Here is a 26,327-nt window from a genome sequence, read left to right as displayed (position 1 = left end):
ATACTCCTCCCTCATTAGACCCATGATTGAGTACAATGCCCCATTTGGTATGTACCTCACCCGGCATTTGCAACAGCTGGAGAGACCACAAAAGTACCTTACCAAGAGGATCAAGGGTCTCCAACATATGTCTTATTCTGCCAGACTAAAGAAACTCCAGCTCTATTCAGTAGCATACCGCCTGCTCAGAGGTGATCTGTGCCTGACGTACAAGGCCATGTCCAATCAGGAACTGATGGACATGCTCCACCTCAAAAAATCCAAATCCATCAGAACCACAAGAGCTAAAGACTTAAACCTCAGCACAAGTATGAATAGGACATGCTGGAGGGAGAGATTCATAACCCAGAGGCTTCCCATGCTCTGGAACAGAATCCTAGTTCATGTTAGGCAGAGCCCCTCACTAACTCTCTTCAAGAGAAATCTTGATGAGTGGATGGGAGATCGTAGGTTTACTCCAGGGGTCACATCTGTGTCACTACTAGACAGGGGCACAGTAAACTAATTCTATTATATAAGGGGACCTTCACTGTGTCAGTACTAGACAGAGGCACTGTATTCTAAATCTATTCTGTACATTTTTGTACCATTTCATGGGGTGGCGAAAGCCACATCACTATGGCTAGGCTCACAAATGCCCCAGGGCAAATGGCCTAGTACTATACTATGAAACTATGAAACTATGAAACATCTGCCTTGCTCTGATGAAGTAAATTGTTAGAGAATAGAATAATTCTCTTAGATATAGTTAGGAATATAGCAAAGCTTAGTTTAGAATTTTTTTCTTTATTTATTTGAGACTGTACTGCAATGTTGTTTTAAATATTTACTGTGATTTTGAACTCTAATGTCACTGTGAATATATACTGAGTATTTTCTTGTTATTTTATTATGTATTGTTAAATGTATTTAAAAATTTCATTGTGGCTGATCTGTCTAGAAATATTTAAGTTTTGAGAGTACTTGCATATTTATTTGGTGACACTGTGTGGGCCACTTCTAATAGCCTTGCTCTTGGTCAAACTACCATTTGTATTAATATTAATATTACACAATAAGATTGGACACCCTTTGTTAAAAGCCTTAAAGTAGCTGATAAGGAGTTTGCTGGTGGCAGTGATAAGTACCTTATAGTCTGGACAAAAGGGGGCATAGCTAGTAAACCTGTGCGAGCCATTCCCAGGTGTGTGTGTGTGTGTGTGTGTGTGTGTGTGTGTGTGTGTGTGTGTGTGTGTGTATGTATGTGTGGAAATCAATCCTCAAAGAGTGTGTGTCTAGCTACTTGGGCAGGGACATGAAGCACTGGTTGGACAGAGAGGGTGCTGGAGGTCTTGGCTTGGCCACTCAGCTGAGATCTCAACTCTATAGCTGTGTCAGTGGGGAGACTTATTGGGGATCTGGAGAAAGAAGGTGAAAGCAGTCCTAAACTGATTGTGGTCCCTGTGTGCTCTTAAGGGAAACTGCACTTGATGCAGAGCTGCATCTGCAAACACTGTGTGGGTACTTGTCATCCTTCCAGTGTACGTCCCCCACTGGTGCCAGTGGTGAGGATTGAGGCTCCTTGATTACTGGTCCACTGGAGTTTCATCACAAAGAATACTGCAGCAGTGAAGTCAAGGACATCTACCGTTATGCTAATATTTTACACAACTGTACTTTTTCCTGTAATAATTGCATAGAATAATTATTTTCTATCTGAAGTATGATATGAAACAACAGAAACAACTCAAATTCTATAAGCATTAGCACACCTTTCCATCTCCTAGCACCAAGAAATCTGGACAAAGAAATAATAGGAGGACAAAAACCCCAAAATAAGGACCATACCTCTTAACTGTCCAGATTTTTGCAGAATGACGAGATTTTTGCCTGATATTTTTTGCTTTGTTCCTCATAAAATATGTTTTTTTGCAAATCATTGAGAATTGAAATCACTAAATAATGATAGATATTTGAATTTCAGATTTCATATATTTCAGAAAATGCATGCTAATTGAAAATCTTTTATTCTATCATCTTTTTAAGTTTATAGTTTATAAGAGCAATGTTTAAAATCTGTCTTTATTTTTAGACCTTTGTCCCACCATTATTTTTGGCAGTCTTTCCTCATTTAAAACCTTGCTGCACTCACACCTAACTTCACAGTGGCAGTGCTCCTGTTCCCATCCTACCTACTCCTTCTAATACCACTTCCTACTCTCCTAGAACTAAATACGCCATCACTGCCTCCTGTAGTTTCACAGCTCTATTGAACTATTTGACCAACTACTTAACAGTTACTCTGTGCTGCTATTTTTGTAAAACAAAAAAAGTGTTTTTTATTGCTGTTTAATGAACTATACTGATGCATTCTATCATTGTTAACCTTTTCTTATCATATTTACTTTCTATTCCTATGAGATCATTTGTAATGTATATGTGCAATGTGTACTATGTATTTGTATTTTTCTGGAGCTTTTCTCCCCAGGACTCCATTGAAAATTGGCTCCTTGTGGCCCAATGGACTATCCTGGCAAACAAACTGCAAATAAAATAAAATAATTTTTTATGGTAAGACGAAGAGAGGTAAGATTTAAGGACAGATTTAAATATTGTTCCTCTAGACTTAGACAGTTACTATAATAAAAGGTTTTGCATTAGCATGGATTTTCTAAAGGAAATGACCTCCGAAACTCAAATGTCTGTCTCTCATTACTTGGCAACTTCAATCCTCAAGAGATTTTCCCAAAATCCTAAAGTTTTATGAGGATCAGACCACGAACATAAGGCAACTGTCTGGACATTCTGAGAAAATATAGTAAAAAAGACTGTATAAACTAAGATATTTTGTAAATACTTAACTGACACATTTTTTTTACCTTTTCTTTTGTAAATTGTATACTGTATTACTCATATTTTAAAGATTTGTCTAATTTGTATATTGCTCTTAGGGAGCTTTTCTCCCTGGGACTCCATTGAAAACAGGCTCTTTACAGCCCAATGGACTATCCCGGTAAACAAACTGTAAAATAAAAAAAAAATAAAAATATGGACAGTTGAGAGGTATGCCCATCATATAGCTCTAAGCTTTTTAGTATAAAAAAATCTGGACAAAGTCTAAAATAATGGGAGGTGGACAATGGCCCCAAAAATAGAGACAGCTTTTAAATATCTTTCTTATAAACTTAGAAAGTTGCTAGAATAAAAGGAGCTGTGTTAGTATGCATTTTCTGACTGATAATGAAGTCTGATACTCAAATGTAAGTCATTCCAAGACTTTAATCCTCAGTGATTTGCTAGAAAAATGCAAATTTTATGAGGATCAGGCCAACAATATGAGGCAAATATTTGGACATTTTGCAAAAGTCTGGACAGTTGAGAGGTATGGAATGCCCATGGGATAAACTTTTATTTTGGCAATAAGGCGAAGTACAGTAATTTCCACTATTTGTGAGTATTTATCCTGCAGAATTTCCCGTTTCTATAAAAAGTCTCACTTTTGGGCATATGAAAAGAAGGCAACCCTACTTGTAAATACACCATTTAATACGGTTGCCACCTTTTCAAATGCCCAAAGTGGGACATTTTTTGTGCAAATGTCAGATTTTGCAAGGCAAAACATACCCACGGCCAATGCAAAGGACAGAACTTCACTTTTTTGCCTAAATAAATGCTTATTGTTGTAGCATTTTAGTTGCTTATTCTGTTATTTATAACATTTAGGTGTTTCAGAAACAGAAAAACTATTTTATGCAACTATTACATAAAATATAGGAAATATTTTTGTCCTAAAATCTCAGGACATTTGCCATTTTTTTCAATTATTTTGCAGGACACAACTGCCCAAAGAGGGACTGTCCTTCGCAAAGTGGGACAGGTGCTAACCCTACCATTTAATAGATAACAGAGTTTTTTTTTTTTCTTGAAGGTGAATGACCGTGCTGGCTGGAGGAAAAGTCTGACAACAAACTTTTTTCTTTGCGCATTAGAGATGGGCAGCGGTCCAATTCCCAGACTTTGGAGCAGACGTTCCTCTTCCAGCCCTAAAGGTGGCAGTACTGACACAGATTCCAAAACAGGAAGCAGCTGGAACTGCAGCTCCCCCAGCGTTGCTTGAGGAGGTGCGTATCAGTTAGCGAGACGGATACTGGCAAAACGGTCTCTGAGCAGTAGTGACAGCAGGGGATGGTGAATAAAGGAGGTTGCACTTGCCGGCATCCAGAAAACAGGTGCGACTGGGATTATGGCTACTGTAACTGGTACTAGCAACGCTGAGCGCAGGGCATTCGCGCTGAAAATCAACAGGTAAAATGTGCTGTGTCCTTCACTGACGGATGGGACTCGAACCTGGGAATCAGTTTGTGATCTCACATTATTTCTGAAATGAACCTTTATAAGAACTATTAAGTGTTGCTGTGTCTGTAATCTGTATGATCCTCCAAAACAGGATGAAGCTTTGCTTTAACCGTCTTTGATATTACTGCCCCTATTGCTCTAAATGGAGCAGAGAACTTGGAAAGTGAGGGATCGCGTCCTTATTAAAGAAGGAGGCGTGCTCCCGCCCCTAGACTGTCACATTTCTTAGTTTGAGTTTATGCTCATTGTTGTGGTTTTGTGTGTATACTGTTCACAGCTATTTATGTACTTTTATGTTTCGCTTCATTCAGTTGTAAACGGAAATTCCCATAACTGTGTAAGGAGTAGATTCTCAGTCTTGAAATGACTCGAGTCCAGAAGAGGAAACTCCGAGTTTTACTGTAGCGTGTCTTTGTCCAAATAAAATATAAATAGTAAAATTATGAAGGCAAAATGTTTAGTATGGGAGTATGGTTGTTCTTTTGAGTGCAAGGGACTGCTCCATCTGTTCCCTCGTTGTCCTGTTCCAGCTGCAACCAATCCATTGTCCTGCTTTCCTGTTTCCTGCTTTTGTTTCGTTTTCATAAAACTGCAGTTCTTGTATGTGGTGGTATTAGGGACTTGCCCATTATCTCACCAAAGGAAAGCCGGTTAAAGTGCTTAACTGTATATTTTCAGCACTCTTGGTCTGCCATCCACACACTTTCTTTGTTGTTGTTGTTACTTAAGATTGTGTGTAATAAATAGATGTCTTGGAATTGTTTTAAATTATAAGTTTGAGTTCCTCCACATATTACCACTGTATTGCAATGGTGTGTTTGTTTACATATCCGTGTGTACTGTGCGGTGGGGTACGTTACTAAACAAAGTCTCACCTCGCCGCGTGGAACAGGAGCAGAGCAGGTGTAACTGGATAATAAACTCCCTTTCATTTGCTCCTCGTTAATGTTTGTCAGATTTATGAAGGTATCTCGTACTGTGTTTATTCTGTACTGTAGATCTAATTCTTGTAATGTTTCATAAAGGACACTAGAAATATTGCATAAGTAACACAAAGCTTTGTCTTCCCTTTGTGAATTCAGGATGCCTTCATTTGTGTTACATTGTAAATGTATATATAGTTAGGGTTTCAGAGACAAATGTCAGAAAACATCACAAGATTTGCATTCAAGGTGACATAAGTTTTGCTATGTTCATGTTGAGTTTTATAATAACCGAATAAATATGGATCAATTAATTTGCCTGCATTTCGAGTGAAGCCAAGATATATTCCGTTTTGTAGTTTTTAACCTTGTGTTGTTGTGCCCACATTCGTATTAATTCAGTTTTATAATAACAGAATAAATATTTTGGACTACATCAGGGGCGAAGACAAGCTATTCAGTTTTGTACTTTTAACCTTGTATTGCTGGCCCTAACAGTCATTGTATTTAAAAAATGTGCAAATGTAAATATTGGCTCTTGCACACTACACACATCATGTTTAGAAATGCCTAAAACATTAAATGTTTTTGACATGACGAATGTTATTTCTGAAAAAGTTGTGTACAGGGCTATATTGTGGTAACATAGTTGAGGAAGCGTACTTAAATCATTAAGCTTTAATGTTTCACAGAGATGTTACACCAAAAAGGGTACCTAGTTCAGTATGTAGAGTATGCCAGGCTACACACTTTTAGTTTGAGGAAGAGTTTTGCAGCTGTATAACCAGTGAATCTTACCATCCTACATCATCCTGGTGTGTTGTTTGTTGATGTTGGTTTGTTTCTTCAGAGTCACCTTCTCTCCTCCCAGTTTGAGTAATATCTGCCTTCTGCCTCCTGCTACTGCTTTTCCATTGTCATTTGGTGCTTGGTTTGTCATAAAGAAGCCATTTTCATTTTAAATCGCCTCTTCAAAACATTTAGTTCCTTGACTACATCTTCCATTCACTAGTTTTTCTCTGGTAATTTTTGGACCAAGTTTTGTTTCATTAGTATTAAGAACCTTACTGTTTCAGGGTGACACTATATTTGGACAAGTTGCTGCAGTTTTAATTTTTTACTGCCCTGCATGTTTTTTGTTTGTTGAGTTTGATTCTTGGGCTTGCCAGAGTGTTAGCCCAAATGGTCATTACAAAATGCAGTGAAGAATTCTCCTGCAGTGAGGGGAGTGGTGTCTTGTATTCACAAACTTGATGGGAGAGCAGTACAGAATGAAATGAAAGAATACTGAAACAGCTTTTTTGTTTCCTTTTATTGTAGTTCTGTGACTAGATGAAAGTGATTGCAAGTACGTTGCTGTACGAAAATGATGTATGGTACTCACTCTTTTTCTTCTGCCATCTTATTTAGAAGTGTTTTACAAGGAGAATGATTTTTCACAGCTGTGGTTGATAACTGGCAATTGAAGTGATTTTACTGTTCATATCTTTGTACTTTGAAGCACTTGAACATCGAGACAGCAGTTATAAAGCAAACTTATGTTTTAGCTAATGTAATTTGGGGAAATATAGTAGTTCCAGGCTATAAACTGGTATGTTTCCATTACTGTGACCTACAATATTTGATTTATAGTTACTTGGCACAGTCTGGGGAAGTCTTGCATTTTGATCTGCAGAGAGGCAAATGTGAGCTTGCTGCCCTTTGAGATGAGTTATTGTTAAAAGTAAGCTAACGTTTATGGTTCAGAGAAATTCTAGGAGACTAATTGCTTAACGTGCGTAGCTTGTACATAATTTGCTGGAAATGGTGTCATGGTGTTTATGGCTAAAACAATTTAACACCGAAGAAGTAAGTGTATGTGTGTGTGTTGAAATGTTTGCATTTCTTACAAACCAGAAAGATGAGGGATTTTATTTATGTATGTATGTGTGTGTGTGTGTGTGTGTGTGTGGTGGTATCACTGCACATTGTGAGTGGGGATTAAGGGTAAACTAGGGGGAAAAGACTAATTGTCCAAATGTTTTTGTTCATTGCTGTCCTTATCTTTTGTCTGCCCTCTTCAAGATTGAGGATATTTACTCTGGTTCAGCACATGGCGTATAATTATGTTATTTGTTGATATGTTAATGAATAACGTATCCTACAACCACACTTGCAGACTTGATTAGTGATGACAAGTAACTCCAAAATTTGTTAAGGGACTGCATGACACTGACTTAATTGTGAACATCTGTGTTTAACAAAATTGCTCAAATACGTTTTTAATAGTTAATATAGAAAGACTTAAACTGTGTTAAAAAATTTTTAAATCACTCAGAGGATTTTCAGTGTCTGAAAAGCTTGAGGAATATACAAATGACTAAAAATAATATAAAAGGAAGTTCTGAAACATTTAAAAAAGTAATTCTGTTTTGGATGAAATGGAGAAATACCCTTGAAAGATCCCACTACAGTGATAACAAAGGTAAAAAAAAAATAATAATAAAGATTCTTTATCTTTGTACGCTTTAGAGGGGGGAGAGAGACTAAAGGGTGAGATGCAGAAACTTGCTATGCACTGGATAGGGCATCCCTTAAGAAATGCAGAGAGAAGGCCATTTCCCAAGTCAGAGATAGCTGTGCATTATTGCTGCAGAAGTAACATGTTAGTATAATAGGGCTAGGTTTAAGTTAGGGGTTCATACTAGTACCCCTTCTTTTCTCTCTTTATTAATGACCTTCCCACAATCATCCCAAATGCTACCTGTATCCAGTATGCAAATGACTATACCTTGATTTGTTCAGCCATCTCCCTGACAGATCTAATGACATTAACCCAGAATAATTTCAGTATAGTTGAAAACTGGCTCTCTGTCAGCTGATATTAAACCCTAACAAAATAAAGTTGCTTCTTTTCTCCCCCACTTGTAAGTCTTCCTCACTACTCTAACATAAAATCTAATAATGGTACCATTATCTCCCCAGATGCGCAAACCAAACTCTTAGGCGTCACAATAGACAACACCCTCAATTTTGATATCCATGTCAATCAAACTATCAAAACCATTAACAAAAAACTTGGCTCCCTCTCTAAGATCAAACCTTTCCTTACTCCATTTGCTAGGACTGCTATAGCTCATTCCCATCTACTCTCCACTCTTCTCTATGCCTCCCCTCTACTCACTAATTTGAACAAATCCGCTCTTAGCAAACTCTCCAGCTGTTATAACCACATTGCTAGATTTGCAACATGGCCTGTAGGACCAACACTGTCACAACCTAAATCATCTGGGTATTTTAGTACAACCAAAACTTGGAACTCTCTTCCTGCTGATCTTACTCTTGAAACCTCTCTTACTCAGTTAAAAAAAAAAAAAAAGCCTTAAGCTATACTTTTAAATCTCACTGGCTATGTCTGTTCAAAACCTTACTAGATCCACCTCTATAGTCTGTAATCATGTTACACTGCCTAGTCAATTTGTCAACACTGGTTTAAAAATGGGTGATTACATTACCTGCTTGCTCAACTGGAGCCTGTAAACTGTGTGTAACTTGTAGTCATTTTGTGATATATATATTTTTTCCTTTCTGTATGTTCTACCTTGGAGCTGAAAATGGACATGTAGCTAGTATCCAGTCGGACTATCCCAGTCAACAAATGTAAAATAAAATAAATAATACCAAGCAGATAGCTGGTGGGCAGTTCATATGCAGATGAGCTACACAGCATAAATTAATAAATGCTAAATCACTTTTGTGTACTACACTGCATAGATTTATAGATTCTTGCTAAGCTAATGACCGGGGGGGTTCTTTCTAAGTCTAGCCTGGTTTTCCTAAAAGAGTAATGATGTCCTGTATCCATGCAGGACAGTGAGGGCCAGGCATTTATAAGCTATCTCTGTCCATAAGGGACATGGGTGCCAGGCCAGGTGTAAAACTTTCTGTTCCCCATCCACTGGTCTAGGTCTAGGCTGAGCTTATTCTAGGTAATAGATAAACTCGGCTTGTCATGGATGGGAAGCCTGTTCCATAAGAGGGTCAGTCTCTGGGACACATCTGTTAATCCAGCATGTTCTGTTTTAAGTTGCAGGCAAAATTCAGGTCCCTAGACCTTGTAGTTCTGGTACTCTTTGGCTTACAAATATGTAGGAGATTCGTAAGTGTGTAGTTTGCTGATGTCTCCTAAACCAGGCATAGTTCACCCCTCAGCAATCTATAGGAGACTGAGTAGAGGGAAAGGGCTTTAAGGCACTCTGCATAAAGCAGGTTTGTTACGCTTTGTATCCTTTTTGTAAGGAACCTCTGAGGTAGCTCTAGTTGCTTTGTATGCCCTGTTCAGGTACATACCAAAGACAATATTGCACTCTATGATTGGTCTGATAAGTGAGAAGTAGAGTGGGATTATGACCTCTTTGGACCCAGATGTCATGCCCTTGCTTATAAGCTGCACAATACAAAAGGATTTTCTCGCCACTGTGGCCATGTGGTGGTCAAAGGTAAGGCTACTGACTTAAGTGCATACCTAGCACCTTGACCACTGGGTCGACTCTTAGGGGCATGTTATCAGCATGGTAATTAGCCAGAATGGTTGACTTCCCAAAGGGTGCAATTCTGTATCTCTTAGCATTGAGTTAAAGACCATGCCTTTGACACCTTTTGTTAGTCACAGTAGGACCTCCTTGAAGAATGCTAGTGTCTGCAGGGAAGTCTGTGATAACACCTCAGCTTGCAATCATCTGCAAACTTGGTCAGCCATAAACCTTAAACATTTGCTTCCATTTCAGAGAAATAAATGCCAAGTCCTGGGCTACTCTTTTAGTGACTGGCCTATCAGTGGAGGTGGCCTCACCTATTTTGACTTTTGGGTTCCTATCAGTGAGTAGAACTGGTTATCCAGCAGGTGATGTAAGGGTTTATACCTAAATTAGTGAGCTTGTCTATAATGCCTGAGTTGGGTATTGTATCAAAAGCCTTGGCCAGGTCAAGATAAGCTCTGTGCACAGTCTTACCTTCATCCAGCACATTGGTGATCCTCTCAAAAAGATTTAATAGGCATGGCCTTCTTTTAACAAAGCCAAACTGTGATAGGTAACCTGCAAACACTGGACCCATGTCCTCATTTGTCATGTCCATGATGGTTCTTTCCATGGACTTGCATATGAGGCTGGTAAGACTTACGAGTCTGTAGTTACCCGGATCAGTGGTTGGACCTCCTTTGTGTAAGGGAATGACTGTAGTCATTTTCCATTCTTTGGGCACAAAACCTGACTGAAGGCTCCAGTTGAAAAGTGATTCAAGTGGACTAGAGAGGTAATGTTTCCTGTTATTTATTAAACATCCTGGGATGTTATCAGGGCACATTGATGCAGTGTTTTTCGCTTTGGAAAATGCATTGATGACCTGTTCTCTAATAATGGTTGGAGGGATTATGGTATGCAGTTTTACTTTTGGATTATCGATTGGTGGGTTAGGGGGAGGAATTTGAGCTGAACCTGACAGCCAAAAGGGTGGCAGTGGCCGCCGGTTCAGTGTGGGTGATGCCATTTACAATAAGTTCTGTGCATCGTTGTGTAGTTCCCCTGAGGTTACGGATATAGCTGTAGAAAACTTTGTGGTTGTCCTTTGCCTGAGAAGCTTATTTTTTTCTTCAAATTTAGCCTGAAGTATTAATTACCCCTCTTAGCTGCTTGTTTACATTTGGTCAGGGGGTTCTTAGTATGCGTAACTTTCCTTCTCTCATGCTTGGGCAAGATTTTCTTTCTTTTGTTGTATAACCAATTGATGTTGATTCCACCAGGGTGGCTTGCCTTTTGAGTTTGCTCTGCTGTTAGTACAAGCAGACACACCTCGCTCTGTATGGCTGTATGGAGATTTTTTTAAATAGTTCAGCATATACTGTGGTATTTACTGGGTTTGGGGGTGCTTGGAATATAGCCAAGGTGTTCAGTAGAGAGAGGTTAGTGATAGAATAGTTCATAAAGGTTTTTGATTTTGCTGGATCCTCTGATTTTTTTTTTCATTTTTATTTCAAGTAATACTGCCTTATGATCGGATCTGTCGAGTGAAGACATTACATTGGGTAAGGAACATTGGCCCCTCCATTTAGTGAGTACAAGGTCAAGGATGTTTGTACCCCTGGTAGGAGAATGGACCAACTGTTTTAGGATGTTGGCGTTAACAAAATTTAGGAATCGCTAGGCTGATGCATTAGAAGTGGTATCAAATTCCCAAGCTATAGAGAGGTAGTTGAAATCCCCTATAAATTATCATTTTGGGTTGAACAGTGAGGGACTCTAGTACATTGAGATGGGTAGTATAGGTTGTCTGGGACATGGAGGGGGACCTATAGGTTGCAAGGATATGGTACAAGATCTAAGTTAATCAGTTTGGTATTGCCTAAAAAGGCACTATGGGAGTGGGAAAGGTCTCTGCCAGTATCTGAAAGCATGGAAGGGATAAGTGGAGACCATCCATGGCAAAGCTGCATGTTCTGTCAATCATGCCCTCCCAGGCCTTTAAATATTGTACCCCTGTGGATTTACAACAGAAGCCAAGTCAATTGTTAAAATCAGTCATTTTCTGTTGGCAACATGGCATCATCCTTGGAGAAGGTAGTATGCTGTTCAGTGCAAGGCTCATACCTGCCTGAGACAGATAATCAGCGGGCTTGATCACTTCGTATAGCCAAAGCAGAAACTGCCCTGTGCAGAATTGAACTCATGGTCTTCGAATTATGAGACTGACATGTTTTCTACTGCACTAACAATACTTCAAATATTTGTGAGAAGTGGTATTTGAATCCACACCTCCATCTGGAGACCAGAATTCCCATGAACCTTGAGTAGTGGAAGGAGTTTGGTCCTTAAGTCTGGCTCCTTAGACTACTCTGCCATCCTGCCAAGCTGAAGGTCTTTATGGGGCTACACTCTATGGCAGCTGTAGAGATTGTGCTGTCAGTCCATTGTGCTGCAGTGGAAGCATAGTTTGTGATCCTCCTCCATCTGACAGTAGCAGGTTCTATGAACGTACAGACCAAGCATCTGCATTAATGTTCAAATGCTGAGGTATGGTTGGTGTAACATGGGAGGGGGGAAGCACTCCTAAGGTGTTGGATGGTAGGTCATTTAGATGTTAAAAGATATCATAGTAGCTATGGTCAAACTTGGTCTGATTAAACCAGTTTGCCCTTATGTGACCCATGTCCATAGGGGCTCTACACTCTATCACTGTGGTATACTAGGACTTGGACAGCTCCTTGACCTTCCATTATGAGCTGCAAGCTGCAGCTCGGATGGTCTTTAGGTGCTGTTCCTTCTTATGTACACTGAAAAACATCTTTGGGTCATGAGATCCAGTTACAGAAAAGCACAAGACACTTTTCTGTTTGTAGTCTTACTACTAATGTGATTAAATCTCTTTAGTGGAGTGAACTGCATTTTCTAACATACCTTAAGCCTAGCCAAGGACAAGTCTGAAGTTTTGGCAACTTACTGTTGTAGTGTTACTAAAGGAAGTGGAGAGTTTGCATTCCTTCCTTGTTTCTGCAGCTGCTACTGGGAGATAGAAGCTGTATTATGACTGTGTGCTGTGCAGCGCTCTCTGGTGGCACTAACTTATGCATTTATAGTGAGTGAGCAAGGCTTTGAGTGTGCAGTTTGGCAAACGTTTAGCAAATCTGCATGGATGGAGATGGTGCATATTGGATGTACAGCATTAACTCTTAGTAAAACACCATGCAAAGTCATCAAGGTGCTTTGTTTCCTATCCTGGAGAGTTAAGGTTATTTGCATATTAAATAATATGTCCAAACACTACTAAATAGCACTGTGTAGAAGAAGTAATGGAAACAAATTACCAGATAACTAGGTAGGTTGCGATCAGATTTCTGTGTTACATTTTGTATCAGTATACTAACCTATGTTTCATATGTGAAAATATAATGATGGTACTGAAAATTAAAAACAAAATGCAGGTAGCAAACACTTTTCAGATATCGCAATGGAGACTGCGTAGGAACTGTATATGATATACAAAGTACTGTACTTTGTTTTAAATATGAAGCCACTTTGGTGTGCGCTGGGGGGCACAAGTGTTCCAAAAAGTTTGTAACTTGGTCTTGTCTGGCACACAACATTCCACTGATGTCAGAAACCCCTAGAGAAATAGCTATTTACTGAACAGCAAAAGTCATTCTCACATTTTTTCTGTATTTCTCCCCATATCTAGGCTGTGTAGTTAGACTATTAAAACATCTTTATTAAATTCAGACAAGTCATATGCAGGCAAACATTAGTATAAAAGAAAACAAATGCAGGCAAGCATTAATATAAAAGAAAACAAATCGCATCATTCTGTTTCCAGTAACATACATTACACATCACATTTATTCTTTTTCATACCAATCATTATTCCAACGTTACATAAATTGCTCAATTCTTGCCTTACCGTGAACCTCACTCCTCTTCCTGAACATTATTCTGAACTTATTGTTCCATAAATTTCTATTTATTGCTATGTAATTTGCTTCTTCCCTTTTCTAAAGATCCCAGGGTTAGCGCAACCTCAGATACAAGAGGTACAGGGTTTTATTCTCGCCTTGGGAAGATTGGCTAGGCTTAAAAAAGGTCTCTTGGTTCAATATCATTATATTCTGTGGTGGTGGTGGTACTGCAGTAGCGTTGTTGCCTCACAGTAAGACATTGTCCTGTTCGATTCTCAGCTAAAGCGTCTCTTGTGTGGAGACATGCGTGAATTGGCGTACCTTCGTTGAATGTTGTGCGTCAGGGCTGGCAAGTCGGCACGTAAAAATCTACTGCCAATCATTAGGGGACTGAAGTTCCACTGTGGCGACCCTTAACTGGGAAAAGCCAAAAGACACAACAACAACAACTACTATGATATCTACAGTTCTTTTATCTATCCATCCACAACCCCTTTTCCAATTTTTGCACAAGGGGACAGGGTGTCACTTCAACAGTGAGAGTCCTCAAGAGCCAAGGTTCACACATCTTGGTGGCTAGTTTCTGTTACAATATTCAGTATTTCAAATATAGTTGGGTTAGATTTTGATTTCCATTTTCTATTAATTGTTTTTTTGGCAGCCACCAAAATTAAACTCAACAAGGCCTTAACTATGTCTAGGCAATTGAGATCAAGTGTTCCAGCTCAAAAGAATTACTTCCTTAGTCACAGTGATTTGCTCTGTGACATCCCTGCTCTGGGCTAGTAATCAAGGAGCCTTCATTCTCCCCACCGACACTGGTGAAGGAAGTTCACTTGGAGGAAAAAGTAGATACACACAGTATTCCCAGATACAACTGTCTGTACCAAGCAAACATTTCCCGTGACAGCACACAGGGAACACATTCCTGTCCTGAGGCTAGGTTCCCCCTCTCTCTCTCTCTCCAGAACCCCAAATAAGACTCCCCACTGGCACAGCTGTAGAGTTGAATCCTCAGCTGAATGTTCCAAGCCAAGTCCTCTACCACCCTCTCTCTCTGAAACCAGTGTTCTGTGTCCCTGCTCCAAGTAGCTGACACAACACTCTTTTTCTTTGAGATTTGATTCACTCCCTCACTCACACACCAGGGAAAGGCTGGCACAGATTTGCCAGCTTTGCCCTTCTGCCCAAACTGTAAGGTAAGTACTGCCTCCAGAACACTCCAAAGGCAGCTACTCTAAGGCTGTAACAAGGGTACCCAATTATACTGAGTAAAATTAATACTAATACAAATGGTAGTGTTCGACCAATGCAGGAAGGCTTTATGGAGCGGCAACAGTGTCACCAAATAAATATAAGTACTCCTTGAAGGTTAACATTTTCTCTAAAAGACCAGTCACAATGGAAAGTTTAAATATATTTAATAAAAGAACATGAATATACTAAATATCTATTTACAGTAAACACCAGAGTTTCAATCACAGGAAATATTAAAAGTAACACAGATGAGAGTCGCAAAGATACAGAAAAACAGTCCTTAACTAGTTTCTCTATGTTTTATTTTTATTTTGTTGCATTTGTTTACCGGGAAAGTCCACTGTGTCTAAAAGAGCCCATTTGCAGTGGATGCCTGGGGAGAAAATCTCTAACAAGAACATAGGTACAGAAAAAAAAAATAACATGAATTGGTACAGAAGTAGAAACAGTATTACACATAGTGATTACAGTAATACATATAGAATATATACATGAAAGCAGGGGTTTAGTAGGTTTGATTACAGTAATATATAGAATATGTACATAAAAGCAGGAGTCTAGCTGGTTTGATTACAATAATATATACAGCATATATACATAAAAGTAGAAATTTAGATGGATGCCAGATGAATTCAATCAGTGAGGTATAAACAGAGCTATATTAATCAGCATTATTGTACCAGTATCAACTGATAAAGAAATAATAAATGTGGAGAAAAATATTCAGTCAGTAGTAGCAAAAAGCATAGGAGTTTAGTATTTATATAAGGAGAAGAAAGAGGTTAGGTTATAGAGCAGGAACACAGTCAGGAAGAGTTGAGATGATTTTTCAGTATTTGTTTGAAGGTGGTGGTGCTGCCTGTGTTTCTTATAGGAAGTGAGTTCCATAGTTTGGCGACTATGAAGGAGTAGAGGAATTGACCAGCAGGTAAGGTGGGCTTTTCTACCTTTGGAAGTAGGTGATTTTCAGATCTTATTTGCCTGCTGGGTTAGTATTTGGCAAGTAGAGTCGAGAGAGCAGGACAGTCTGTGAGTCTGTAGATTATTTTGTGCGCTGTAGTTGAGTAAATGAAAGATGGTGGGGGAGTTCCAGCCAACCTAATTGTTTGTGAGTTACAGTGGTGGGACGGGAATCTGGCCTTGGTGGCAAATTCGGCTATTCTGTTGTAACACATACCAAGTTTGGATTTAGTAGAATTTTGGATATTAGCGAGGAGAGGGGCACCATAAAGGAGAGAGGGTAATAAAAAAGTGGTTGCAAGGGTTTGTCTAGTAGATAGGCTAAGAAAGTGTTGGTCCCAGTAGATCATCCAAGCTTTTGGTGTGTTTTTTGATGTTATTGTTTATGTGTAAGTCAAAGTTAAAAGATTTTCATCTGTTATAATGCCTAGTAATTTAGTGTGTGGGACAACATCTATAGTGGTATTGTCTTGGTCTTGTATAGTGAAGAGTTTTTTTTTATCTAGGGGAGTGGCTTTTCTTGGTGGTAAAAAGTACTAATTTAGTTTTTTTTTTTTGGATTTTAGGGCAAGATGATTGTTAAGCATCCAAGATTCAGTAGAGGTGAGGGCATTTTGATTGATTTGCTGGAGTTCAGAGCTGGAAATTGCAGTGCATATTATTGTAGAGTCATCAGCTTACTGGATTACTGAGCATTGTGGGAGAGTGGAGTGAAAGTTGTTAATAAAGATGCTAAATAAGAGTGGACTAAGTATGGAGCATTGGGGTACCCCTGTGGAAGTATTGAGGAAGGGAGAGTAAGACTGTTGTCATTTGGTAGATTGCTGCCTGTTGGAGAGAGCTGTTAAACCATTGTAAGGTAGGTGGGGAAATATGGAAGGTGGATAGTTTAGAGAGGAGGATGGTGTGGGAAATGGTATCGAAAGCTTTGGAGAGGCCGTGGAAAAGAGAAGCGATTATTTTGCCAGAATCACATGCCCGGTTAACTGTATCAAGGAAAGAGAGGAGGGCGCAATAGTGGTGGTGTTTCCTGGTCTGAAACCATGCTGAGTGGGTGATAGAATTTGGTTTTCAAGCAGGTGGTTGAGGAGCTGACCATGGATGCATTTTTCCAGTATTTTAGAGAGGGGTGGGAGAATTGCTAAGTGCTGAAAGTTTGTAGTGCCTGTGTTGGTGCCGCCTTTGTGTAAGGAGAGAATGAATGCTTTTTTCCACATGTCTGGGACAAGGTATTCTTTCATTGATCTCTTAATGAGTATGTTGAAGGGATACGCTGTAGAGTTTGCAGCTAGCTGCAGGAAGTGTGAGGGTAGATTGTCAGGGGCCAGAGTACATGGTTTTAGCTCAAGTACAATTTTTTTTTATTGTGGCAGTGGGTATGGGGGAGAATTTTAGGCTGGAGTTGAGGGTAAGATTGCTTTCTGGGATGGTTTGGTCATCAGCTGTCTTGATGGAAGTGCTGTTAACTGTAGGAAAGGTGGTGGTTAGGTTAGCTATGGTGTCAGTGAAGTAGGAATTGAAGAGGGTGGAAAGTTCAGGGGGGGTATGTGTGGATCAGGAATTAGGGTGCTTTGAGAGCCTGGGTGTAATAGTTGGTTGATGGAAGATCAGAATTTTTTGGGATTATTTTTATGTTGGCTTTGCAGGTGAAGCTAGTGGGCTTTTTTATCACTGGTTAATAGATATTTTGCCTGGTTACGAAGTTGCTTGTATTGCAGTAGAGTTGAGGGGTCTTTGTTTTTCCTGCCATGATTTCCAGATTTTATCCCTTTTGGACATGACTCCTTTGGTGGATTTTGAGAGCTAGCTTGAATGGTTATGCTTTATTCGTTTTTGGCAGATGGGTGCTTGCCTATTTAGGGTGCCCAGGAATGTTGAGTTAAAGAATTTAACAGCCTCATGAAGTGGTCGGGTTTTGAGGGGGTCCCAGTTTTTACTTTTAGCTAAGGTTTCATTAAGTATGGGTGGTTGGAACTTAGTCAGATTTCTGATTGGTGTTGGTCTGGGGTTGAGGTAGATTTGTGTAGGATATATACTGGGTGGTGGTCGCTAATGGTATTAGGTAGTATGCCTGCAGTGGTGATACTGTTAGGGTGGGACACTAATATCCAGTCTATTGTAGAGCCCCAGTTGATATTTTTGTGGGGGTCTGGTGATGTCTTCAGTTAGTTGGGGGAAGTTGTAAAGGTTTGTTTTTTGAGGGGTTGTTGTGGGCAGTGTCTAGCCAGTCAATGTTTACATCACCTAGGATGATGATTTCATTATCTATGTTTTGGGGTGTCCAGGCAAGTATGTTCTCTAATATTGGTATGTTGTTTCCTGGAGAATATACAGAGCAATTATGCAAATGTTTTTATGGTTGTTAAGTTTTAATATAGAGATTAGTACTTCAGCTGGGAAGAACTTGGGTTTGGTTTTGAGTAGGGTATTAACATATATTTGCTAAGGAAGAATATTACTCCTCCTCCTCTCTTGTGGGGCCGATCGGCTCTTGGGCATGAGTAGCCTGGGGGTAAAAATTCAGTGCGTTTTACATGTGATTTCAACCAGGTTTTATTTTTCCGACTGATCTAAAGAATTAACTGTTCCCTGGTTACGTACTAGAGAAAGGCAAGATGAAGTGGGTGAACTGTCCTTCTTTGCCAGGTTTCAGAAATGGACTGCCCTGAGACTTCTGTCTCATCTAGCTGTAAAACATCATCTCAATGCTAGATTACAGCATGACATCGCATACATCTGGTCATCTGACTCTGGTTCCCAAACTACCCCCTTTTACTAGAAACTGAACCAGAACCTAGCACATATGTGTTACTATACAAACATACAGAGCTTTGCTAAGATGTGTTCATAGGCTAGTACTAGGCTGTCGGCCCTAGGGCCTATACAAGCCTAGCCATAACAATTCTCTGGCTATTTCTTCCCACAATATTTATTTATAATATTGTACCACCTGGATGCTATAGAACCATTTAAAATCTTCCACCCTTCCAGGGTAGCAATTCGTTCACCCCTAAGGACAATACAGTAGGATTCCTAGTCCTGGTTTTCACAGACCTTTTGTCTTTGGCTGCAATAAGAACTGTAAGATACAATCCTTATGGTCTAAACCAGGTAATTTAAATTCAGACTATTTTTTCAAAGTTAACTGGACTGAGATTAACCTCTTCTCTTTCAGTATCCTGGGTAACAATATATTAATTTCAACTGTGATAATACAGTCTGACATACAGGTGTATTTCTTTTCTGTCCAGCAGGACCCACTCTTGGTACATTTTTAATACAAGCAGCTTTACAAATACATTTTCAACACAAGCACTTGCACAAATCAATTTGATATACAAATGACATATAATTCTTTACAAAACTCCATCTAGTTAAGGTGGCATATGTTACACATCCACTGGCCTACTTCTCCTAGCATAGCTGGCAATACCTCACATTATCACCTGCTCAACTGATATTTCTGACTCTGTACTCTGTAGGTAATTTTTAAAATCTGCCAACTTATTACACTCTCAAAACATATGTTCCCAGTTCCCTCTTACTTGCCAATCACTCCTCCAACAGCTGCCATCTGCCTGAGGAAATTTTTTTTGAAGTCTGCTTGGGGTATAAAAATACTTATAGAAAACACTTCCAAGCAAAAATACTAGACCTTCGAGACTCTGTTGCATACTTGGCAACCACATGTAAGTTCTTCTATTGCTCCATTGTGAATTGCTTATCCCAGTCTTTTCTAAGCTCCTCTGATTGATTCTTATAATTATTAGGTAATATTTTACATGCCCTACCAATCTCTCTTAACAGCAGCTTCTGTTCTAGATTTAACTGAAAACCTCTACCACTCCGGTCTTTCACTTAGGATTCCCATATCTTTGCCCATATTCTCACATCAATCTCTGGTAAGTAAGGCAGTCTCTAGCCTACAGTCCAAATATCTTCCCTTCCAGATAAATTCCTTCAGCTCTTTTAATTGTTGTCCACAGCCTTTCTGGTTGCCAAAATTATCTAAAGTGACTAAAAACATTTTTCAATGCTTGTATCTTACCATCTCACCATGGAGGGTGGCATAATGGTTAAGGTGTTTGCCTTACAAACACAAGGTAGATGGTTTGAGTCTCACAAGGGATAATTGGCTAGGCTTAAAATGGCCCACAAGGGCAGTTAGCTTAGTACTAATCTATGAATAAATAAGAGCTCCCAGTTTCCCAGCTTTTGAATTACTATTTGTTTAGCCTCTTCTCACATATCCTTAGTTGCCACAATAGAAGTCTTTTTAATACATACTTGATAATGATATTTCATGTTATTGTGTCTTCATAAGTGTGGGTATTTCTGAACCAGTTCATGTGTGATTATATAATTTATGGCTATAGCCTTTGTTTTATCTTCATTAATTTTATATCCTGAACAAATCTGAAGCTATCCCTGTGCCACCGTTCTCCTTCATATACAGGGGTAGCTGGTGTTGATCACAGACCCTCTCCATTCATAAATTACTTTTGCAAACTACCCAAAAAAGAACAAACGGGAATACTTGGGATTAACATGGCTAGGTTTGTAAAGGCTCTAGGGTCACTAGCCTAGTAACCTCCTATGACTCTCAAAATGTTCCACAGCACTGAGATATTTTGTACCTGATAAATCCAGAAAATAACATCATCTGCAAATAAAGCCAACTTTGTCTCATTACTATACCAATTTATATCCTTGAATTTCTGAGATCCTTATTTTCTTTTCAGTGGCTCTGAATATGATGTAAATTAAAGAGGAAAGAGGACACCCCTGCTTGGTTCCTCTGTTCAGACACAACTTGTCAGAGCAGAACCCTCCCACTTTAATTCTTGCATCCAGGCTTTTATATAGCCTCCTAATTAACCTTATTATTGTACCAGGGAATGCAAATGCTTCCATTTTCCCACTCATAAAATCCCAATTTACTGTAGCAAATGTTTTCTCTGTATCAAGACAGATCAACATTATCTGTATTTTAATACGTCTGCTTCCCTCTGGATCATTGTTCTATTTATGTTGTCAAATGTTTGCCTTCCCTCCACAAAACCACACGGAACCATATCTATCAGTTTTGGCATTGCCTTTGCCATTCTTTTAGCTGTTCTAGACAGTAAACACTTTTTTTATGTCATGGTTTCAAATTTAAATGGGTCTGCATGAAGCTGGATATGATGGGTTTTGTTGTCTTTATGTATTACAGCAACCACAGATTTTTCCTAAGATGTTGGTGTTCCCCTCCTTTTAAAATACTGTTAAAACCTCCATATCTTTAGTATTTTCTTCCTCCTAAATTTCAAACTTCCACATGAATGTCATCTGTTTCTAGAGACTTGTTTCTAGAGACTTTCCTGGAGATTAATTATGCATCAGTGTTTTTATCTAATCTTCTGTCGTAACTGTTAATTGTTGAGCCTCATCTACCTGTAACCTTGGCATACTTCAGTCTTCCATAAACATTATTTCCATTTGTTTTCTTCCTTGATTTCCACATTTCTCTGTTTTATACAAAATTTCCAGAATTTTTATAACTTTTACAGAATCTCTGGTTATTTTTCCTTGTTTTAGGCTCCCTAAGTTTGGTGACAACCCTTTCTACTTTCTGTTGCCCAGGTTGTTGTGCTAAATGCCCAGGTTGTTGTTAAATGGTCCTGTGCTTCTGGAGTTATCAAAAAATAGTTGCTTAACAGCACTCTTATCTGGATAACATGCATTAGTTTAGAAACTCACTCTTTAACACTCTGTACTTGCAACTCTTCTTGTTCTCTGAGATTCTCGTTACTCTGCAGTACTTTAACATTTGTCAGCCCTTCTAGATTATTACTTCTTAACCATATCTTTCTTTTATTTCTAACCTATTTTTAAACCATGTTTTCATTTTATCCAACTCGCTAGCTAAAACTTCCAGAGAAATTTCTGTCTTCCCCAATAAGTCTCAAAAACTTTCCGTTGCCTATTCCTTAAATTCCTTTCTCTTTAACAGGTTGGTAGAGGAAGCTACTACTATCTCATTTTTACTTTGTTGCACTGAATTTTATCTTCGTTTTCATTAGTGTAAGATCTGCAGTAGTTATTGGATGCGTGTCGAAGTTTTCAATTGAATGGACATTTTTCTGTGAAATATAATTTTTTATATAGTCTAGCCCAGTTATTGCATCTTAGGAATAATATTTAAATTCTCTGAGTTCGTACTACTGAATTTACATGTTCAATAGCAAGTATTTTAATAAATTTCTTCAGAAATGTACCCTCTTTGGTTATATTTTCCGATCCAAGTCCCCCAGATGCATCCTTACTTTTATAGGCAGGGACTGGAATTTGATTTGTAAGTAATATTCCATGCTGAAAGCTGATTATTTCTTTGAAAAAAATTCTTAAGCTCTGAAATAGCATTTTTGGTGGAATGTAAATACATGCTAGCTTAGTCGTCATACATTGCAACTAGCCCCTTACTGCCACAAGTCTAACATTATCTCCCCCCCCCTTTTCTAGCACTGTTGGAGCTCCTCTAACAATTAGTGTAATTTCTCCCCATTTTTCTTTTGTCCCTGATATTATTTTGCTGAATATCCATCATGAATTCCTTTATCAAATTCACATGTTCATTTCTTTCCAAGTGTCTCCTGTAACATTGCTATTTGCACTCTGCATTTCTTACTGTAATTTGATACTCAAACCTTTTTGTCTTTACCTGTAAGATCATTTACATACCAAAATAATATGGATAGTGTAGCCATTGTAAGTTATTGTCCCTACCTGTTATACATAACAATTTTTTAATATGTATTTCTGATTTTTGTGTTACATGCACACATTGTTTGGTAGGCTGCTCTTCTTTTTTTTTTTTTTTTTTAATACATTTGTTTTTTGAAATCTCCATTTGAATCTGTCACTTTTCTCAAGGCGTTTATTTTTTTATTTGAAGGTTTTCATTAAAAAAATAAATTTTCATAACCTATTGACTTGGAACAAATACATAACTATGTACATCTTCAAAAAATGAGGTTTAACACTCCAGATAGGAACGTTTGCCCCATATCAATATATTCCGAAGACAAACGGATGCAGCAAAGAGCTGGATACTACAGTGTGAATCTCCCATTTGCCTCCAGACATTCCTTGATTGCCAGGATAAATTTGCTTCTGTTCTGCCTGGTGTACAGTGAATAATCATTTTCTGGAAACGCACTGCTGTCTCAAGTTTTCATACTCTTCCCTTCTGCCAAATTATTTTTCAGGATTCTTTTCGCTGGTATGATTACATGGCCAGGTGTTCAGTATACAGTCTATGCCCTTTCAGTTAACAAATCTTGATGTGAAATTACTAGTCCAGTTGCTTAGCTGTGCTTTCATAAAATTTTAATACAGCTTGTTCCTCATAGTTTCTGTAGTACAGCAGAAAATCTCAGGTTTTCTCTGCTCGCTTTGTTTTCTAACTCTTACCATTTTTGAAATAGCTCTTCTTGAGAAATTTCATACTCCACTAGCCTTTTCTTCATTTCATCCTCTGATTTTTTGGAGTTTCATCAGTTCGTCTTAATAACTAGTTAAGGCTTGTTTTTTCTAGCCTTTTATTATTTGAGTTGATAAACTCCTTCAGTGTTTCATTTATCTTAATTACTACCGAGTACATTTGATTTATTTTTTTTTTTGAATTACTGGAAACCGTGTTTTGTACTAAAGCCAAATTGAACTGCTTTTTAATGAACAGCTGGGGGACTGCTCCCAGACTGTTTTCTCTTGACCTTTTCTAGTTTATTTTCTTCCAGGTTCTTCTTTGTTGGCATACAGGATGTCTACCTACTAACCAGTAACCACATTTTCATCAAACTAGTAGAGGTATTAGCTCTTATTTCTTAGTTTCTTCTTTTACACTGGAAGAGCTGTTGATCAGTGTGCAGCCATCTTGGAAGTCCTGTACCACTCTGTTTTTGAGGCAAACTGTGCTATTGTAGTTTAATGGGATACCTAGCCAGAGACTATTTTTATTTACTGATCTTTCTTTACAAATCAGTTGTACCCTGAATTGGTGATGGAGGAGGGTTACTGAATTTAGACCCTTTGTAAGGCTTATTAGTTTGGGAGATGCATTCCTTCTCATTTCATGATCAAACCATTTGGGATAGCCAAGAGATTTGTGACCTAATAGAAAATGCAAATTAATTTCTTTTTTATAATTTGGAAATAGTATTTCAAGCTGAGTTAACATATGCTGAATATAACTTTAATTCAGTTTTCAGAAATTCTTCAATGCTGTGTGAAGAAAAGGCTGAGTTGAGTATGAAACTTCTTAAGAAGGGCTGTTTCAAAAAATGGTAGAGTTAGAAGACACAGTGAGCAGAGAAAAATCTTGAGATTTTCTGCTTTACCGGAGTAGGGAACAAATTTTGTTAATTTTATAAAACACAAAAGAGCAAAAGGCAGAGGTGTATCCATCTACATAAAAAATAAACACCTCAAGGCTGGTCAAACAATATGATATGCTTCAGGTACTGCATGTCCAAATAACCATGGGAAAAATCCATTAAAATATTCTTCTAGCTACAGGTGCCCCTCCATGAACCACGAATCCCATACATCATACCTGAAGTTATTAGAATTGTTCACTGTCCAGTCTAATACCATACTCGTGAGTGATTTTTACTACCCTTCCATTAATTGGGAGGCAAACACGACCACTACCATGAAAGCCCAAAGATTTCTTGACTTTTGTAAATTCAAATGCTCTGGAGCAGCTAGTCTGCACTGTCACTAGGGGAACAAATATCCTATATCTGGTACTCATAAATGTGGGAAAGTGCCCCCCCCCCCCCCCCCAGTGTGATGTGCTCACTGTTAAGATCAGATCACAAAGCAGTCTGCTTTGAAATAAAGGTAAAACTAGTCCCCCACCTAACCTCCCCAAACTTTAAGAACTTCTCTAAGGTGAATTACTCCCTATTAAGGGATGGCATAGCTAGTTTTCAAGTTTCCTCAAATCCCAGAAAACACATAAACCTATGCAGAAGAGTACACAAAAGCCTTGTATGACCATGTAAACATGCATAGAAACGACAGTTCCAGTTCAGAATAAATCCAGGTCAAATCCCAAAAACGAGCCACCCTGGTATTACGTTGTACAACAAAAGAAAGAAAATCCTGTAGAGACGTGAGTGGTAATGTGCACAATAGAGCAAGAAGTCCCTCCTCTGTCTAAACAAGCGAATCAGGGAACTGGTCAAGTTTCTGAAAGCAGACTGAGGTAAAAATAGACTCCAAAGCTAAAGGTAACCATAAGGTATTTTTCAGTTATGTTTGCAATCTCAAAGGTTAACGCCTAACAATGTGCGGAATTAGTTGTAGATGGCGTCACCTGTACTCAGCTGAAAGATGAAGCAAATCTGCTGGCCGACAAATTCAGCTCAAATTTTATCTCCCCATTACCCCCAGTTCTCCCACAAGAAATACCTTCCACCATTTCACTGCCAACTATCACCACAGAATGGGTTGCCACTATGATTTCTAAAGCTAAAAGCATGGCTTCATTTGGGGCCTGATGATATACCAGGTTACCTCTTAAACAGCTTAAATCAGGACTTATCAGGCCTATTAGGATCTCTGTTTTAACCACAGCCTCCAATCTGGCTTTGTCCTGATACATTGAAGGACAGCCACAGTCATTCCTCTGCATAAAGAGGGACCATCTACTTTGTCAAGGGCAATTGACAAAGTCTGTAAGGCAATGGATGAGGCTAAAACAGTTCCCACTGCCTACCTCGACCTGGCCAAGGCATCTGACACAATTTCTCACTCCAGTATTATGAATAAACTCACAAAACTGGACTCGGGTATTGTAGAAAAACTTACCAGCTTAAATGTAAACTCATATGTCACAAGATGGTTTGCAAACTGGCTTAAGGACAGAACCCACAGGGTCAGAGTTGCTGGCGCTATGTCAGACTCCAAGCCGGTCACAAGTGGTGTCCCACAGGGCTCGGTCCTTGGCCCCCTATTGTTCGGCATCTACTTCTCAGAAGTACAGGCCAACATGGGAGGACTTTGGCTGACAAAGTTTGCAGACGACTGCAAACTGGGCGCCATAGTGCATCGGACATGGATATCCTTCAGAAGGGACTCACGGAAACAGATAGCTGGTGCCAGAGCCATGGCCTGAAGTTAAACGCCAAAAAATGTATAGTCATACCCTTCGGGAAAAACAAGGTAACCCCAAGCTACCATATAGGTGGCAATCCACTAAGCACAGAAGAGGTTATCAGGGACTTGGGGACCCAGGTTGACAGTGGCCTTTCTTTTGACACTCACGTTGCTAAAGTGGTTAGAAAGACCTTCTACATTGCCCACCTGATCATGAAGGGATTCACATCCAGATCTAGTGAGGTCATTGTTCCCCTGTACTCTTCACTTATCAGACCAATGAT

General features: G+C 38.9%; 1 protein-coding gene across 8 annotated transcripts in view; it reads left to right on the top strand.

Annotated features, from left to right (window-relative positions):
• The first annotated feature begins 4,084 nt into the window (after positions 1-4,084).
• The window catches only part of DOCK6 (dedicator of cytokinesis 6), a 2,991,519-nt gene continuing 2,969,276 nt past the window's right edge, over positions 4,085-26,327 (top strand). For 6 of the 8 annotated variants that reach the window (XM_044084603.1, XM_044084600.1, XM_044084599.1 and 3 more), the window contains exon 1: positions 4,085-4,284. In XM_044084603.1, the coding sequence (XP_043940538.1) occupies positions 4,223-4,284 (62 nt within the window). In that variant the 5' untranslated portion in view covers positions 4,085-4,222. The remainder of the gene's footprint in view (positions 4,285-26,327) is intronic. The other 2 variants (XM_044084604.1, XM_044084602.1) reach the window with 1 other exon arrangement.

Source organism: Protopterus annectens, chromosome 9.part0 (assembly GCF_019279795.1).
Source record: "Protopterus annectens isolate FY-2018-M chromosome 9.part0, PAN1.0, whole genome shotgun sequence".
In the NCBI taxonomy this organism is placed as follows: domain Eukaryota; kingdom Metazoa; phylum Chordata; order Ceratodontiformes; family Protopteridae; genus Protopterus; species Protopterus annectens.
This window is presented reverse-complemented; position numbering and strand designations above follow the sequence as displayed.